Source organism: Pteronotus mesoamericanus, unplaced genomic scaffold (assembly GCF_021234165.1).
Source record: "Pteronotus mesoamericanus isolate MK-2021 breed Mesoamerican mustached bat unplaced genomic scaffold, CSHL_Meso_final scaffold_582, whole genome shotgun sequence".
NCBI lineage: Eukaryota > Metazoa > Chordata > Mammalia > Chiroptera > Mormoopidae > Pteronotus > Pteronotus mesoamericanus.
This window is the reverse complement of record NW_026555323.1, coordinates 7,428,712-7,447,160: the sequence shown is the minus strand read 5'-3', so window position 1 is coordinate 7,447,160 and position 18,449 is coordinate 7,428,712. Positions and strand designations below refer to the sequence as shown.

The window sequence follows — 18,449 nt, the reverse complement described above, 5'->3', positions numbered from 1 at the left end:
AAGTGACAGTATCGAGGCCTGGTTTTGAGATGTTTATTTTGAGAGGACGCTGACAAGCATGAAGCCCTGATCCCAGAGTGGCAATTTCATTTAATTAAAGGCCTCTTTTTATTATAGTTTTTCCTCCACTTTTATATATATATATATATATATATATATATATATATATATATATATATATATATCAGAATGATTGTTAAAGTCTGACTTCCAAGGGGGTTAGCGGGCAGATTGCTCACTCACTAGTGAGCATTCCACTGAATGGCTATGAATGTGCTCGTTTTTACAATCCCACTCAGAACTGCCGCTTAACTTGGTGTGTGTGTGTGTCCAAGTTTAAACTGAAGACAGCTGGGCTTTTGCCCCCACGTTGCCAAACTTAACGTGTGAGACTTGAATATGTATATGTGTATCTTTGTAGTTTAATTTCTTTGTTTTAAAGTTAGTAGCCTTGCGAGCCTGGAAGACTCACCAAAATTATTCCTTGGCTTACCCATGAAGACTTTTAAACAATGCATAGTATCTTGCTCGACGGGGATGTGGCTTTTGGTGAAAATCATTGGGAAATGGATTGCCTTGATTTCCAGTAATTTTTAGTTCTGCAGCTAGGAGAAACATAAAAAAGAGCTAAAAAAGTAAAAGATTCAAGTAATTGGTGATGGGTATTAATGATTTTCTCACTGTTAGTGACAAAGTAGCCGAATGGCTTTTTGATCCAATATTCTTAGACTGTTTTGTCTTGACATTATTATCAAGGATTCAATTCAGTACATAGGCAGGGGCCTATGCTGGGCTCTGTCCAAGGCACTTGGGATAAATCGGGGAACAAAACAGACTGTTGGTCTTTGTGTACTTGTTCACCATTCTGTGTTTTACAATGAGTTATATTATACGTCCCCAGATTAGATTATCTCTTTCTTTGTAGCACGATCCGCTGGCCGTTCATTTGTGTCTTCTTTATTCATAATTCACTAGGCAAGAATGCACAGTTGTGTCCCAGTCACTGTTATGTGTCCCAAGTATGATAGCACTTTTTCATGCATGAAGCACACACGCCCCACACATAATCCATGTATTCTGTTTGTAGGCATTTTTCCCCCCTCTCAATTGATCTGAAAGTGTGGAGGAGGGTCTGTCATTGGCCCTTTTTCTCCTGCTTTGGATATCGTGGCTGGGGGGACCGTATTCATTTCTTGTGGCGTCTGTTTCAAAGCTCCCCAGGAGGAGCCGGCAGGTCAGGGGTGGCGCCCCGAGGCCAGCCGCGGGCCTGGCTGATGTGGCGTTCAGCTGGCTGGGGTGAAGCAGTGTTCGCTGCTCAACTGCAGGTGTGGGAGGCCGCAAAGAATGGCAACGTTGTCCATTTAATCTCAACACCCCGGTTCCAGTCTTAGTCCCCTCGCCCCATCTTTTGAGCTGGTGGTTCCAGAGATTGATTTATTTATTATGATTATATTCTAAAGTACAGGGTTCTGTTGAGTCAGCCATCTGGCCAAATGTTTGAAAACTTTTTTTTTTTTTCCCCTTTTCACTGACTCCCTGCCATTCTTAGGAGGGGTGGGCTTCTCCCCAGGACTCCTGACATTGCGGGCTGGTGCCAGTGGGTTTTATTTCTTGAATTTTTGTGGGTAATGTAGTGATGACATATCCACAATGAAACAAAACAGAAAAAGCTCAAGGAGCCTATTTATATTCCGCCACTGAAGGCAACGAAGAATCAGTCATTTACCCCAAATTGTTTCATATGTCTCTCCTCTCCACCTACGGGGCCTTCAGTCTCTGCCCAGGGAGAGATTTGTTCTGGGTGCACACGATGAAATGCTTTGAGCCTGAGGAGTGTGGAAAGAATCTTTACTTAATGGAGAGATCCTAGACTTTCATGTATATTTGAAAAACCTGTCTTGCTCTCTTTCTCTTTTCAAGGCACAAGCGACCCCTACGTGAAATTTAAGCTGAATGGGAAGACGCTGTACAAAAGTAAAGTCATATATAAGAACTTGAACCCGGTTTGGGATGAGGTAGTGGTCTTGCCCATACAAAGTCTTGATCAAAAGCTCCGTGTGAAGGTAATCAGAGATGGCTTTCAGATCTGTTCTTTTATTAAAAATGCTTATTTCTCAGCAGTCTTTGCCCTCTTCAGACTGAACCTCCTCAAATTAATTTTTTTTGTTGTTGTCCTTAAGCACTGGGTTAAAAATATTAGTGTGGAGAGAATTCTTTATATGCTTTGTCAAAATTGTGTATTTCTTTCAGATCCATGAGATATACTCTACAGAAAATCAGAGTGAAAACAATATCGCCATTGATTGTCTTTAAACTTACTGAATGTGGAAGAATTATTACTGCTAGTTCAGTAGCAACGAGTACTAAAGCCTTTCTCATTAGGAAGAACTTTATACTTAATAGAGCTTTGAGCTCCTGGTTGTAAGCATTAATTGCTCTAACATCTGGGTTAAAACTGCATGAGTTGAGTGCAAGATGAGATTGCTATAGAATATTTAACAAATTTCTATTTAATTGACAGACCTGCTCACCGTGGAAAATACTAAATTTTAATGAGAGACCATTTAAATCACCGAGGGTAGTCCATTGTGCATAACATCTGAACACATATGAATCCTGCCTTAAAACTACTTTCTGCTGCTGTTTTGGCTGTGGTGGGGAAAATGGACAAGTTTGAATAATTGTGTTTTCTCTGTCAGCTTGGCTAAATTCCTCTTGAACTGTACTAAATTTACTGTACTGTGTAAAGTTCTCAGCCTGTTACATTTACTAATGATTTGATAAACTCAGTTTACCACATTCATGTGTGTTACTGGCCCCTTTTCAAGGTATATGATCGAGATTTAACGACATCTGATTTCATGGGCTCTGCATTTGTCGTTCTCAGCGATCTTGAGCTTAACAGGTATTGTATTTTTACCTTCTAATAGTTCTTAATGAATTTCAGAGGGAACTCAAGATAATGGCAACTGGCATTTGTTTAGCTCAAATGACAAAAAAAAAAAAACAAAAAAAAAACCCCACTCTGAATAAATGAAAGAGTGCTTTAAAATGTCATTTTTAAATGATTTTTGCCTTTTAGCTCCCAAATGTACTTGTCAGATATTAAATCCTCCATGATGTATTGTAAAATGTGTGTTGAATATTGTACTCTCATGTGTTAATATTCAGGTTTCTCTTAACCTACCTAAGTTAAAATTAAAACAAGTATTTAAATCTTATTTGGGAGAGTAGGTGAGAAGAAGCAGTTAACCAACTGTTGAATTAGGCAATGCCAAACAATTTCTCTACCCAGAAAGTGGTTGGCTTATTTTCTGAATTTTGTGCTTTTTTTAACTTGTGTCTAACCCTTATTCAGAGTTAGGAGACTTTACCATAAGCTTCTGATGCATTATAAATGTACACAGTACTGCCAGTAAGTGCTAACATTATTTGTTGTTGTTTTTTTTTGTTTTTTGTTTTTTGCTTGTAGAACAACTGAACAGATCTTAAAATTGGAAGATCCAAACAGTTTGGAAGAGGACATGGGGGTGATTGTGTTGAATCTGAACCTAGTAGTAAAACAGGGTGATTTCAAGAGACACGTAAGTATCACCATTGTGTTTTGAAATCCTTCATTACAATTGTCCTTTGGTTCTGGGCTGCCAGATGACTGATCTTTTTGTCACTGTTTTGAGGGGGAAAGAAATAATTTTATAGAGACTTAAAGAACCTATCTGTAGTTATATATGTCCTCGTTTTTGGAACTCTGGAAGGAAAATCAATTAAGAATTCTATTTTGCTAGGGATATGGATAGTATTGCTGTGATTAAAATGTATATATTGCTTATGGTTTGCTTGTAATGTATCACCTGAAATATACTTTTACTAAGTGTTAAGGTCTTTATTTACAATTTTCTTAGGTACTAAATGACTTGGGCATTGTTCAGTTATGGAAAGCAGTTTCCAGGATTTAATTGTTGCATTGTACATTATTAAGGAGATCAAGTACATATTTGAAGCATTTCAGTGTCTTCTTTTTTCTCTATTGAGAAAGTTCTCTATTGAGAGTACTTTTGGGAAGATATAGATTTTAATGTTCTCTGGACTGTTATATAGAAATTTCTAGTTAATGCACAACCTAGTGAAGATTCCTATGACATTAACAAAGCATTGGGTTTTGGGATGATATGACTAGAATACTGTTATTAGGAGCAAATATGTAAAGGCAAATAATAGTCTCATTTTATATTTAGAGAATATAATTAAATTTCAAGAATTAAAATAAGAACTAAAAGCATCTTTGATTGTAATTTATTTGAAAGGTATTTTTAAAGCCAGCTAAATAAAATGCCTACTTGTAAAAGGACTAAGATGTGTTAAAATCTAGCATGTTTAGAATCTGGCATGAAAATGTGAAGCCTGTTTATAAATTAGGCCTCCAATAATGCTTCTTGAATTGAGTCACTGGGGTCAAGGAGGAGAATATTCTTCATTTTGACATCATCTTTGCTTGTAGTTGTAATTTATTTTCATGATGAAAATCCTGACTGATTTACTAGTAAACTCAGAAAATGGCTTAAAGGAGTAGGGAAACTACACAGTGACTTTACAAATGCCAGAGTGTCGACTAAATAGTGGCTATTTTTAATTCAAAATCTTAGGAGTATTTATTTGACAATAACTGGGAAAAAAAAACCAAAAAAAAAAAAAAACCCAACCCCTTCATCAATTCTTTAAAAAGTGTCAGTGTTAAAACTTGAGGTCTCTAGAAAACTGATATTTTCGATGTTGAAACATCTTAAATTGCTGTTGAAAATAAATTTATTTTTCTAGCTAACATAACGAAGAAGGGGTTTTCTGTAGCTTCTCTTAGACTTGATAGTATTGCACTGGAGTCCATGTCAATGCGAACAGTAGGTGACCAGTTACTTGATCTGGATTCCAGGTTAAAATAACATGTAATGTAAATAAGTATTACTTGCCACATGGTTGAGCCATTGCTAGCTGATATGTTCTAATAATTTCTTACATATTTAAGTGGGGTTGGTAAAGTTGGATAATTTCCCCATGAAAATACTTGAATGTTTAAACTGCGTAATGGCCGCATTATTTATTCCCCTCGTGAATATTTCTGTAGTGTACTGGGTTATGTTTAGCAGTAACAGTGACACTTAAAATCTACTTAAATGTTGCCGAAATTTGGAGTTTTAAAGTAGTGCTATTTTAGTGAAAACTTTACTTTGAATTGCAGAGAAGTTAATATTAGATGCAGCTTGGGTTTGTTTTTATAAAGCAGCTCAAGGAATATTTTTGAGTTCTCAAAGTAGCCACGCTTGTCATTGTATTTCATTGGGCTCTTTTCTCCTTGGAGTCCCCACTTCCTGTTTTTTGAGAGTTTTTCAGACAGGGTATGTGTTTTCTCATGCACTTCTCTCATTTTCTTTGTTCTTTGCTTGTCTGGCAGGGGTCCAGTGTGCAATATATTTATTTTATATACATTTTATGTGGGTATTATCATATAGGAAATGCTGTCTGCTCTCATTTGCTCCAATTGGTAGTTTTATTTCTTTGGTGTCTATACTTGATCAAAGCATACCCCAGCAAGGAATAATTTATCCTGGGCCATGCTTAGTTAGTTATTCAATTAATAGTGCCTATCAGCGGCCTTTTGGGTATAATATCTATCAGGAAATGTCTGGGCTTTTTTTAAAACTGAGTTTAAGTTAATATTTAAGTCTTCTTATATTGGGTTTTTAAATGGGAATAACACTCGAGACTGGGAAGACAGTGGCCTATGGATAGAGAATAATTTCTGTGTAAATTCCCATCTGAATTTAAAGTCTGATGGAGCAGTTGCAGTTTGAATGGTCAGTTTTGTGCCCACATCTCTTACCATCATCACTGAGGCAACCTTTGTTGCTTTGGAAGCAAGTTGACAAAAACCTCCGTGTGTATGAAATGTCCCTGAATTGAGCCTCATGCATGGATTTATGTGTTTGTGGGCTGTGTCCGGCTAGAAGGTAAGGCAGTGGCTGGAAGGCTGACGAACCTGGTTATCTTTTCCTTTTCCTTGGCAGGAATAGGATTGTAGTTAGAATTATAGCCTCTGTCATCCAACTGCCTGGGAGTGAATCCCAGCTCCAGGATTTTCTAGTTTTGAGAAGTTAAGTGATCAGGGTAAATTCACAGAACAACTTTACCCCTCTCAGCTACAGTTTCTTCATGAATGAAATGGGGATAAAACAAAGGTCACCTATTGGACAGAATTGTGATGGTGGAGATTATTGAATATAGAGCTTCGCGTGCCATAGACAGTCTACATACGGTAGCTCTTTGTATGACAGTAAGCAGACAGCAGTAGACATTTTTAAGATTGGTCTCCATATCCATTTTATTTATCTTTTATAATTGTTATAAAATCAAAAGAGTCGTGTGTCTAAAGGCCCTAAACAGCCTTGGGTATCTATAACAGGGTAATTAATTGCGGTGTTTGTTTTGGGTTGAAGTGTTTGTCAATTATGTTATTGGGAAAATTTGAAATTGTCTCAAAAAGAATTTCTTTCACTACCTTAGTACCCAGTTTGTAGTAGCTACAGCTCGGTGCCACGTGCTGAGTGTTGAACTCACAATTTCATCAGGGGAAGTGTTTTGAATAAAGAATCTTTTCAAGTCATTTCTGTACCAATGTTTCTAGTTGCTGGTCCCTGGAATGTAAGTGGATTTTCCCCAAAGACTTTATTTTCTGGTTCTTTATTAAAAAGATGTATTGGCAGGGTGGGTAGGTCATTTGCCTAAAGGTATTTTTTCCTTAAGCATAATAGTAAATGTGGCCTGCTCAATTAGATTCATAATTGAGTTGTAATCTCCTAAATTTATCCGACTTTGAACATCCAGTTAGCTGGTTAACCAGCCAGAATAGAGCTTCGCGGTACCGGACAGTGATGAGAGGAAGGAAGGAGAGGGCTTTGCTGGGAGAGAATTTTAATTGTAAATGAAATTCAGCAGCCTGAGCATGACAAATGAGAGCTCGAAAGAGAACACTGGTGAACTGAACTTGCTGTTCAGGAAAATTTTTCTTCCCTCCCTCGGAGCCGTATTAGCCTATTTTTCTTAATTGTGCAGGAATGACTCAGATTTGTCTCTCCTTATTTTGAAAACTGAGATTTAATCAGTGGAAGTAAAGGGAATTATTTTCCTGGGATCTGAAACTATGGAAACCTAAACATGAACTAACATTGTCCATGAATCTCTTAAATGTTTTCAAAATACTATCTGAGTATTTCAAGTAGTAAAAATAGGCCTTTTCCCTTTGTTTTTAGAGGTAAAATTATGATGTTTTAAGGCAATTCAAGACATAAATGGACTCCTACGGACTGAGCAGTATTTATATGTCCTTGTACTTTCATTGTTGGAAGCACTGTGAGAAAGTGATGTAACAACCACAGAAATGTGATTTTTCTGTGTTTTTAACTGTTTGCTTGTTCAAACATGTTTTCTCTGTAACCTCAGAGAAAGGTTGGGTATTTTGTCATTTGAACATAGTCTGCTCATCTAAGTAATATGATAATATTTTTATGTTGTTAATGATTCCATTTCTCTCTTTCGTTTTGCCTTCTTTCACCATTCAATGGACACAATCCTCAGCGGTGGTCAAACCGGAAGCGGTTAAGTGCCAGCAAGGTAAATATTATTGTTGTTTTTTTAATTTAAACATCATTTGGTTAAAAGTTCATCTTTTTATGTAGACATGATGAACACACACCACCCTTTACATGGAGCAGTGTTCAGTTCCTCTTACTGCTGTTATGAATAAGGGCACAACCTCCCTTTTAAAATTTCATTTAATAAGGGCATGGCCAGATGTTTGAACTTGCACTGGCTTTCGTGGTGACATTTTATAGGTACCGGCCATGTTAGAACGTTCCACTTCATTAAGCTTAGATTATTGGGAGTGTAGTGCAGTTAGATTTAGTCTTTTAGGAAGTTATTTACCATTAGAGAGAAATGGTGTTCTAGGGAACAATGAAAAAATTAATTGAAAGGATTTTTATGGTGTAGTTTATAAATATGTTTCATAGCTTCTGAAAAAGCCACTTATTGCTTTTTAGGTGAGTTTCTTTAGCTATTTCTTCCTGAAGTACTGGTGATGTTTTACATTGTTAGTATCTACTGAAACAATTTTATACACTGCTTTGCAACTTGTACATGTACCAAGGTAGAACTACATTGTGAATTATCAGGTTATTAAATTAGCATGTTGTAACTGAAGTGACTAAACGTCTAAATTAGTGTACAAATAGACCAACAAAACATTTAAAAAAATTATACCTTAATTTCACAGCTTGGCTGCTTTGTTAAGGAGAATCACCAACGGGTGGGGGCAGCAGGTTGCGTGTTTTAAGGGGAGGGAGCGTCAGCAATCTCTTTACATGCATTTATTTATACACACATGTGCACAAATGTTTGACAACTAATTTCTGACCTCACTGTGCTTCAGCTGTTTTCTTCTCTGTGAAATAAAAGGCTTCAAACAAAGATTTTGTGAATTTGTAAGAGAAAGAGAGAGAACGTGTGTATGTGTGTGAGAGAGAGAGAGACCGAAAGAGACAGAAAGAGAGGGAGATTTGTAACCTGACTAGTCCCGGTCACTTAGGAAGACAGGCGAACTTTAGAAACCTTGCCTTTTAAATTTCATAGGAATCAAAGTTCTGACTCTTAGTAAAATGGACATCCTTTGCATTTTGAACACTTTAAAAAACAGCTATGATAAGGTATTGTGTTATCCTACCAGTTCACTTTGTTTCCAAGACTCTGGTTCTTGTGAGAAATTAAGAGACAATAAAAACGCGAAGCTGTCTCAAAAACCCCTCCAACTTTTGCCTTATTCCTTTATAGTCACTAGAGGGTAGAAGAACATCATTTCTCACCACAGAAGAGAGCCCAGCTCTCGTGCTCCTGCATTAAGAGTCTCTGTAACCATCTGAAGCAGTAAAGTTTCCCAGCATGCTTTGGTGAAACCTGACAAAGCAGTATTTTCTCGTTTATTGATTCTGCTGCCGCACTAAAACACTGGTCCTGGACATCAATAACCATCTTTAGTTAGGGAGCTCTGGCCTGTGGAAGAGCGCTGGCAGTTTGTGGAAGAACATAAAGGCTAGAAAGAAAAATTGTGAGCCTGGGGAATATTGTAGCCTAGGGAGGACAGGAGAGGTTATGGAAGAATGGCCAAAGGAATGAAGAGGGAGAGAAAAAATGTTGACGGCCTGGATAAAGATATCAAAAATATGGAAGGAGCAGAGGATCCCGGAGAGCAGTATTTATATCTACACTGCAGAGTTGTGACTTCCCACTGAGTGCTGTTTTTTTGTGTTTTGTTTTTTCCCCTGTCATGGTAGTTTCTGGAATTTTGACTTCAGTGCACTGGACTCAGAGACATAATACATGCCCAAACCTTGTACCTGTGTTGAATGAAACCTTAGATGAATAGAGCTCATTGAAAGCTATTTATGATCTCATATGCGAGAAGCAATTTCTATATTGGTGAAGAATTTCAACTGTCCGGTGGACGCTTTGATACTTCCTTTGCAGTTTCGGAGAGGCCAATGGGATGGCTTCTGGCATGGCTCACGAAAACGAGTCACCTGGAAAATCTACAGAGGCTGTGATGAGCCCTGTGCAAGGCTTGTCAGAATACCCTGATCAACCTATCTGGGTATTTTAAAGCTATAGTTCTAAGCTTCTTTTTTTAGGATTTTCTATTATATTGAAAAATTAGGTAGCCGTAGTTTGACACGAAGACTATTACTTAGCTATGAGTATCTACAAATTTGCTAATTCCAAGTACTGTGTTCCCTAGAAAATGTTTTTGACTTTTTCACCTCCATTATATTCTTAGGATACTTTAAGCTTATTTAGGTAATTCGCTTCTTAAATTCATAAGTTTGTAAGTTTGCATCATCCGAGGAGCCCAGAATGGCGGAATGTTCTTAGAGGCTCTTCTGAAGTATTTTCTTACTACAGTAACCTTGCTTTTAATATACTAAATATAGACATTGCCTTCAAATATATGTTTAGGTTTTATCCACAGCCTCTGTCTATGCCGTGATGTGCATTTTAAAATGAGAATTGAGAATTTGATTTAGTAGAGCCCGAACCAAGTAACTCTTTTTTCTTTTTTTGATATTTACTGTCTGTAATCCTCACTGTGAATGTTTCTAAACCTCTTTATAATGTAGGTAACCATTATAGAGATAAAAAATTAACAGTAGTGACTTCTTTTACATCCCATAGGCCAATGAGAAAAATGCAATGATAAAAAGTGGAGTTGATCAATGACTGAGTATACTCAGAAATCTATGCACACGCGCACACACACCCACCTGCTATTCTTTGAGTGTGTACAGGTGCGATGGCTGAGCTTTAGTTATGGATTTTCTTTACTTTAGGTTAATTCGCACAGAGATAAGCATATATTCTTACATAGCCCCTCTTTTGACCCCTGTTTTATGCGGTCATATGTCAACAATCCAAGGGAAAAGACATGGCATGCCTAAGGTAAGAGATATGTCCCATTCTGGTATAACTTTTTTTTTTTCCTGTATGAAATTAGTTGACTCTTCATGCCAATTTTTGGCCTGTTTGGCTTCCTATGCTTTTATCTCTGTTCCTCTGTTGTTGCAGAGGCTGATCTTTGCAAGATATATTTTCAAGATCCCATGTCAGCCGGCCTCCAGCTGGCTTCCTACAGTGATGGGATCGGCAGGGTACAGGGGGAGAGGAGAGGGGAGAAGGTGGGTGTGTCTGCATTTTGCATCTTCCATTAACCACACCAGCTGTGGTTTCAGCTTCTACCAGGTGACCTTGACCCTAGTATTTACTATTTTTGACTCTCTGGCCGAGGTCATGGAGTGTCAGCTTGAGGGCCAAATCCAGCCCTAGGTCTGTTTTCCCAAATAAGTTTTGTTGGAACACAGCTGCATCCATGTGTGTATAAATTGTCTCTGGCTGACAGGGACAGTGTGGTGTCTTTGGAACAGAGACCCCGTAACCTACAACCCTCAGTGCTTACTGTCTGGGCATTTACAGGAAAAGGTTGCCCTCCCCTGCCCCAGCCTAAGAGTCTTGGAAACTTCCTCCTGTTGCCTGCCTTAGGCTATCCCAGTGTTCTGTCTGGTTCCTCTGCACGGAGTGCCCTGTATTTTCAGTACCTTGAATGGTTGTCTTTTCCTGTTGGATTCCACTACAAAATACAGATGGTAAGCCTACGAGCGTTTGTTTTTTTGTTTTTTTCTTTTTTGCACACTTTTTTAGTGTGCTTGCTGTGTGAGAGTCATGAATTACATGCTGAAGGTTCTGCGTGAATTTAGGTCGTGCCTGCCCCGCCTTCTGTCCCTTCTTCCACTTTCCGTTTTACTCCTTTGGCTTCTCTCACAGTCAGCAGGTGGGGCAGGCGGGCAGCCTCTCTGAAAGCCGTGGTTGGTAGACGTGTTGGGCTTTGGTCGGTCCTGAACCCCGAGTGCTGTCCTATTGCACAGACCAGAACCTCCTTGCTCTGCCTGTTTTCCAACCTTGACCTAAAGTCTTCCAGCCTCAGACTCATCACACCGTAGCCCCCGTGACAGGGTGCTGGTGCAGTCTTGAGAATATTTTGTAGACCGTGCTCTCTTGCGATGGCGCGATGTGGCACCTCTTGTCGGCTCTGACCCTTCTGATAGGCTCCTGTCCCCTGGGTGACTGGCTCTGTGGGTTAGCTGTCCTGCCAAATGAGTGACACCTGGGAAGTCGTGGCAAGAGATTGTGATTACGCTTTTGCCTTTGACTCAGTCACACAGGTTGACAGTGTTGCTTTTGCTTCCAAACACTTGGCAGAGATTTAAGAACTCCCTGCACTTACAAAGGCAGCATGTTTAGAGGGTTATTGTTTTGCTAAGGGCTTGGCCTTTGGTGCTTTGCAAATAAGGCTTTAGCACATTTAGCTGGTTTAATGTTGGGGGCTGCGGTAAATTCCTAGAAAGAGGACAGTCAAAGGCTTTGGAGGGGACGCCTTTAATCATCACACCTCTTTGTCTAATTGAACTCACGTCCCTAATTCCTGTGGAGGCCCAGGAAGCAGTGCAAGCAGGAGGCTTTTGCAAGAAGTATGGCCCTTTGAGGACCTCACTGAAGGGCATGGTGACTGGAACTCTTTTCCAAGTAATAGAGTCCTTTTTTATATGTTTGTTTTGTTCTTGTTTCTTTGCCACACATTCTTAACTCAGTGCCCAGCCATGGTAACACCGTTTTTCCATTTCATTTTCTTGGTTGTACCCAAAGGATTGCAGAATTGCATACCTATATAACAAAACAGCCGTGTACAACTGTGTACCTGTTTGTCTGTCTCTCTATATCTCTAAACTGCCTAATTAATCGACCATCCTTGCAAATCTGGGCCCCTCCTGCAGACCTCTTGAATTGGAAACTCTAGAGACGGAGCCAGCAATCCCTTGGCAAGCTCCCAGGGGAGGCCGAAGTGTGTTCAAGTGTGAGAACTGCTCGGGTGGACTAGGGTGCAAAGCGAGAGGTGAAGGGGGGCCAGCCTTGTAGGCTGGTGGCTACGCTGCTGAACAGTAGGCAGGGCTGGGATTAGGGCGAGGCAGAGAGGCACCCAGGGTACGAACCAGAGGAAGGCACTTGGGCTCGCGTCTCAACCCTGCCCTGGCAGAAGCCCAAGAGGGAGCTATGGCTTAAATTGTTTATCCCCAGAGCTTCACTCACTGCGCTGAGTCCCAGCGCTGAGTAGAACAGCACTGAAGCATCTTAAGTGAAGAAGAGACATAGAAACATGGAACACAGATGTCAAGGCTCACAGGATGGCACAGGTGAATCAAGGAAGACGAGATGATGAATATGATTGCACATGAGCCGCTAGAGATCAGGGCAAAACTGAACATCTTATTGTAGCACCTGGCCTTCATTTTATTTTTCTTTACATCTTACATACATTGGAAACATTTTCCTGGTTCCAAACCCTGAGCCAATGGGTGTTTATAGACTCTATCATTTTTAAAATACTTTTAATCTAATTTTTATTTTTAAGTACAACAATTGAGTGGTGATATTCCCTCATAATTAAAAATATATTAAACCGAATATAAGACTTTTATAGCTCGTATCTTCATACACACAGATTATTCATAGCCTTGGGACTGTGTTATTCATCTACAGATATAAATCTCATCTTCCGTGTCCATGTGGGAAATTTAAAAGGCTTTCTTTATATTCTTACGCAAGGATTTCTGTGTAGTTCTCGGGGAATTTATGCCTACAGGATCCTCTTCAGATGATATAAGGCTCTGCGGGTGGGAGGTTTTCTGGGAGCTTGTTGTATGAATGTATGGATTTTCTCATGCCACGCTGTAAAAGCTGTTGACAATGAGCAGTAGTTTTACATGTTGAAAACGCTTGAAAGGAATATTTCAGGGAAACCTTTGATAGACCTGGGGCTCTCCCTTAGCTTGTCTAAGGGGTGCCAACATAGTTGCAATCTTGCTTTACTATTCATTTTACTTACAGAGTTAATTTTTTTCATGCATTTGTTTTCATTGACTACCTACTTTCTTACAGTGATGTAGAAAAAAAATAATAAATGAGAATTAGAATAAGATGCATTGGCATCATTGGAACACGTTATATATTTCCATAACTGAGATGATATAAAAAGTACCCCTAGAGTATTTGGCACCTACGAGATATGCCTGCCTAGAAAAATCTTTTGAAAATATCTCCCTGCCCCTCTTTTTAATTTTTATCTTAAATTATTTTTTTAGTATTTTATTATGCCCAAGAGATCACTTTGAATAATTACCCCATGATATTGGTCAAGGTGTAATCCATCTTACATGCCCCAGGTATGACAATCCATTCACTGTTTTGAGAGTCTTTTCTTAGATCAGAAATTCCTGAGGATGCTCTACCTGTTGGAAATGAGCAGAAGCTCCCCAGTTTATACGTCCAGCCCACCCCCTTCTTTCATTTCATTCTTGTCTGTAAAATTGTCATGACCCAGAAGTAAATTAATAGTTTTGGAGCTGTTTCATTTGTATGAAACCCAGCACATCTCCAAGTTAGATATCATGCCTTGTTTTCACTAGTAATAACTAACGTGTGTGTTTTAGATGGAAGTCGCTCTGTTGAGAGGAACGCTGTGGATTTGGTGGGGTGAGGGAGAGCGAGCCTATGAATGAATCAACATGGAAATAGTAAAAGGTTCTGATCCTTCGGGAGGAAGGAGAAACATAACAAAACCCCGATGTACTATATTTTATCCGTTATGTCTGCTGAGAAATTAGGGTCAGGACCCAGAAACTTTGCTCTATCTCTGGGTGTTTGTTTCAGCTCAGGTGGGGTGGGCTTCTCCTTTGATGGGTCATTTCCTTTTCTCCTTTCACATTCCAAGCTGCATTAAGATGACAAATTCCCCTTCCAGGCTCAGGCACAGACATGAAAACCTGAGCTATTGAGCTAAGAGAGTGAGTGCAGAGGAGCCGATTTATTGTGGGGAGAAAGGGAGTGTTTGAAGACCACAAAAGAATTTGAGAGCCCAGCTCTGCATCAGAGCTCGCACAGAATGGCCCGGACACTGCCCCCAGCCAGACTCTGCTCTGAAACCCCATTGCACCCCTCCGTGGTGGAAGAGAAATGCTACATTAATTAAGAAACGTTTTTAAAAGCCCATGCACATCTCCCAGAATACGTTGCTAGCAGATGAAACTATTTGGACGTAACTTTATAGTGGTCTTTGCAGAAATATTTAGGGTGAAATTAGCAGACTAAAGGTTTTATGTTCTTTTCTCTCTGCAAATTGTGCAATGCATACTTCTCTTTTCCTACCCTGCCTTTAGGAAGGGGGGGGGGGATCTTGGACAGCAAAGAGCAAGTCCGTCACATCAAACATGACTGCGCTAAATGCTCAAATGTTCAAAGTCTGACTGAGATAGATAAAGGCTTTGATGGAAAGTGGATATTTCCCAGGGACATTACAAGCAATAATCCAGATGTTACGGTGTAAGGCAACGAGTGTCCACGGATAGATCAGGAGCTCCAGCCAAGCCGCGCCTGATGGAGGCCTTAGCCTCGCCCTCCCATGCTGTTCCGCCATATGGAACCTATCTCTAGTCCCCCTTAATGACCAGCTTTGGATCCCATTTTCACAGAGCTCACAGAGCTAAGTGGGGCTGTTTTATGGACAAGTTAGATAGAAGCCTTTCCAAGATAAACATCCAATTTGAAATTAGGACATACCAAGCCACAAAATTATTTTAGGGCATATTTCATAGAAGCACTGCCATTTTTCTTAGGCAATTGCCAGACTGTAGGATGCCCTTTGATCTCTTGTGGACATTACTCCCTTCTTTATAAAAAGGATTTTGAAATAGTTGCAGTGTTTAGGGAGGAATATATCTGTCGGGACTTTGAAGCATGGCCATGGGACAGGTCATGCATTAGCTTGTTGGTTGGCAAGTCAAACTTTAAGAAGAAAAAAACTAAAAAAAAAAAAAGGACATCGCAGCAGGATAGATGAATCAAAATCTCATTTTCTTTTTAAAACTAGAAGTTTTCAGCCTGTTGGCTTAATAAGCTATAAAATGTATTAAGTGTATCTATATCTATATGCATGTATTTATATAAACACATTTACACATATGTACTTATATACGTGCCTGTCTGTATGTTGTGATGGGATGTGTTCTTAACAAATAGACAATTGCTTAACTTAACTCTTTCATAAACTTTCATTATGGAGTATATTCAATCCACAACCCAACAGCAAATAGGAGTTGTAAGAGAATGTGTATGTTCTCCAGAGGAGAGGGGTTTTTTTTCTTCTTTTTAAAATTTTTTTTTTCTTATTTTCCTTCCCTTCCCTGTCTCAGCATCTCCAAAAGCTCTGTGTGTGTGTGTGTGTGTGTGTGTGTGCGCGCGCGCGCGTGCATTTTAAGGGAAAAGTGACATGGATATGAAGTTTAGGACTATAGATTTCCTTAATGTTTAAGGTGACCATAAAATGCAACCGAATGCTTGGTGTGGCATTGTTGCATCATTTATTCAGAGTGGCAGAGTGACGTGTGTTGGATGAGGTAAGCTGGTGTATAATTAATATGGTACTGACATACCATTTGTTGTGATAAATTGTGACTAACTGGTGTCCGAGCAAATTGGTGTCTAAACGATCTTGAAGATATATCGAGCAGATGACAGGAAGAATATATAGTGTTAGAAATTCATTGCTTTACTATGATACTCAGTGCCATTTACATTCTCCAGTCCATTTATTTCTCCTTCAAATAAAGCGGTCTAGGCTTGTGCCATTTCATTTATTGAACGGAGAACATAAATGAACTCCGCCAACTAAATGCAGCGTGTGCATCGTATTGGGATCCTCACTCAGACAAACTAACCATAAAAAGACATTGTGGAGACCATCAGGGAAATGTAAATATGCTCTGGGTGTTTAACGATATTAAGGGAATTACGGCTACTTTTGTTGAGCACGGTCATGGCGTGGTGCTTATGTAAAAGCAAATACGGATTTTGCTTTCTAGTCATTCAGACTGAGGAAAATAGTGAAAGGATAGATGAAAAAAGATGGGCAAAATGTTGAATGAGTTCCATGGAGATTTCATATATTATTCTACCTTTGTATGTGTTTGAAAATTTACATAATGGAAATTAAAAATAAAATGTGCTTGTCCTCTCTGTAACTTAATAATAGGAGATGTTTGCCCTTGTCTATATTCTGTTTAAGGTGTTTGTAATGGGCACAAGTAACGTAGTTTACAACTGGAAAAAAATAAGTTGACAGTTACTGAACTGTCCTAGGTTCCACGCATTGTGCTAAGTACTTTATACATCCTTTCCACCCCCAGATCTGCAGAGCTCATTTGGCTGGCTGATTGCAGGCTCTGTCTGGAGTTGTGAATCTTGCAATGGCGTGAGCTTTTTAGTCGTAGCCCAAGGAATAAAGGGAAGTGGGGACAGATTCAAGTGTGAAGGATAAATTCAAAACCATTATTTCTGAATGCCCAGAGGTATTGTTTCCCTGCAAAGCAATGCCTTGTTGCTTATATCTCTGTTTCCCAGAATTCCTTTCTTCCCTTCCTACTATTAAAATCGCCAAAGGCCCACTTGAAGGATTCCTACCCAAGAACTGAGGGGGAGGACAGGCCAGTGCCAAATGCAAGTGTTGCTCATATTCACCCTCCCCTAGATGGGCTACGAGTCCCCTGCCGGAGAGGGATCCCCGTTAACTGCGATTGCAGGTTTGCATTGCCAATGAAGAGTAATAACAGTTGCCCCAGGCAGGGAGTGCTATTTGTGATCCAATATCGAAAGCTGGAATGCCTGTGATCACCAAAGTTGTCCTTGAGAGTTATCAGCAAGTTGATCTCTCCTCTTTACTTTTTGCTCTAGTCCTCTTTGATACGCAGCCTGCGGCTCTCCGAGGCCTTGAGAAAGAACCAGCTCTGGAATGGGATTATAAGTATAACTTTGTTGGAAGGGAAGAACGTCTCAGGAGGAAACATGACAGAGATGTTCGTCCTGTTAAAACTGGGAGATCAGAAGTATAAAAGTAAGGTAAGTTCTGTCAATTCCTTAAGGAGAACAATATCTTTAAAAATGAAAAAGATCACGTTTTTGAAAAAAAATGTTTTCCCATGCTACATTTCACAAAAATAGAAGTGATTTGTTTTTAACCCTCTTCACTATATTAGGATTATTCCATAAAAAATTGTATAGATGCCATCAATTAATATGGGTATTTCATTGCTGACTATAGTTTATTTTCCTCCTGTAACTAGAGCTAGGGAAAACATTAAGCAGTAGATTTGAATGTGTGATTTTTGTTTTGAAAATAAGCAAACTAGGTTTCATAGAATGCAGGAAAATGATAACTAAATATTTTCAAAATCCAACAAATAATATATATTATATTTTGCTTACAACATTTGTGACAACTAAAAATATTTTCAAAATTATATAGTTTTTTTTTCCCTTGTTAGTATTTACGCAAAAAATTACACTTTGAGTGCTGCTGGTTTTTTGCTACAATTTAAGAAAAGAGCTCTCTGAAGTATTAAAAGTGATCTGTTTGGAACAAAAACAATGGCATTTTTAACTGTCTTTAAAAATCAGTCATCTTATTCTGTTGATCCCAATTCCATTTAATTTTTAATCTTAGTAATTTGGTGTGGTTTTTATTTCAAAAGCCATCGTCTCCAAACCATGGTAATTAATTAGTTTTACATAACTGTCAGACAGGAGTATTTTCTGTGTTTTATGGATTGAGGGAACTGGGGTACTTGAGAGTTAAATGGCTTGCCAAAAGCCACATAAGAAAAAAACATCAGTGGAAGATTTTGAAAATAGACCCGAGGATATTTGCAGCCCGGGCTTTCCCCGCATCGAAGACATAACAGATGCAGACAAGT

General features: G+C 39.1%; 1 protein-coding gene across 2 annotated transcripts in view; it reads left to right on the top strand.

Annotated features, from left to right (window-relative positions):
- Positions 1 to 18,449, top strand: part of MCTP2 (multiple C2 and transmembrane domain containing 2) — a 136,313-nt gene that overhangs the window by 44,510 nt on the left and 73,354 nt on the right. Inside the window, exons 6-10 of one of the 2 annotated variants that reach the window (XM_054561886.1) lie at positions 1,921 to 2,063; positions 2,829 to 2,905; positions 3,473 to 3,584; positions 7,627 to 7,662; positions 17,431 to 17,595. In XM_054561886.1, coding sequence (XP_054417861.1) covers positions 1,921 to 2,063; positions 2,829 to 2,905; positions 3,473 to 3,584; positions 7,627 to 7,662; positions 17,431 to 17,595 — 533 coding nt within the window. Of the gene's footprint in view, positions 1 to 1,920; positions 2,064 to 2,828; positions 2,906 to 3,472; positions 3,585 to 7,626; positions 7,663 to 17,430; positions 17,596 to 18,449 lie in introns of those variants that run through there. The other variant, XM_054561887.1, reaches the window with a different exon arrangement.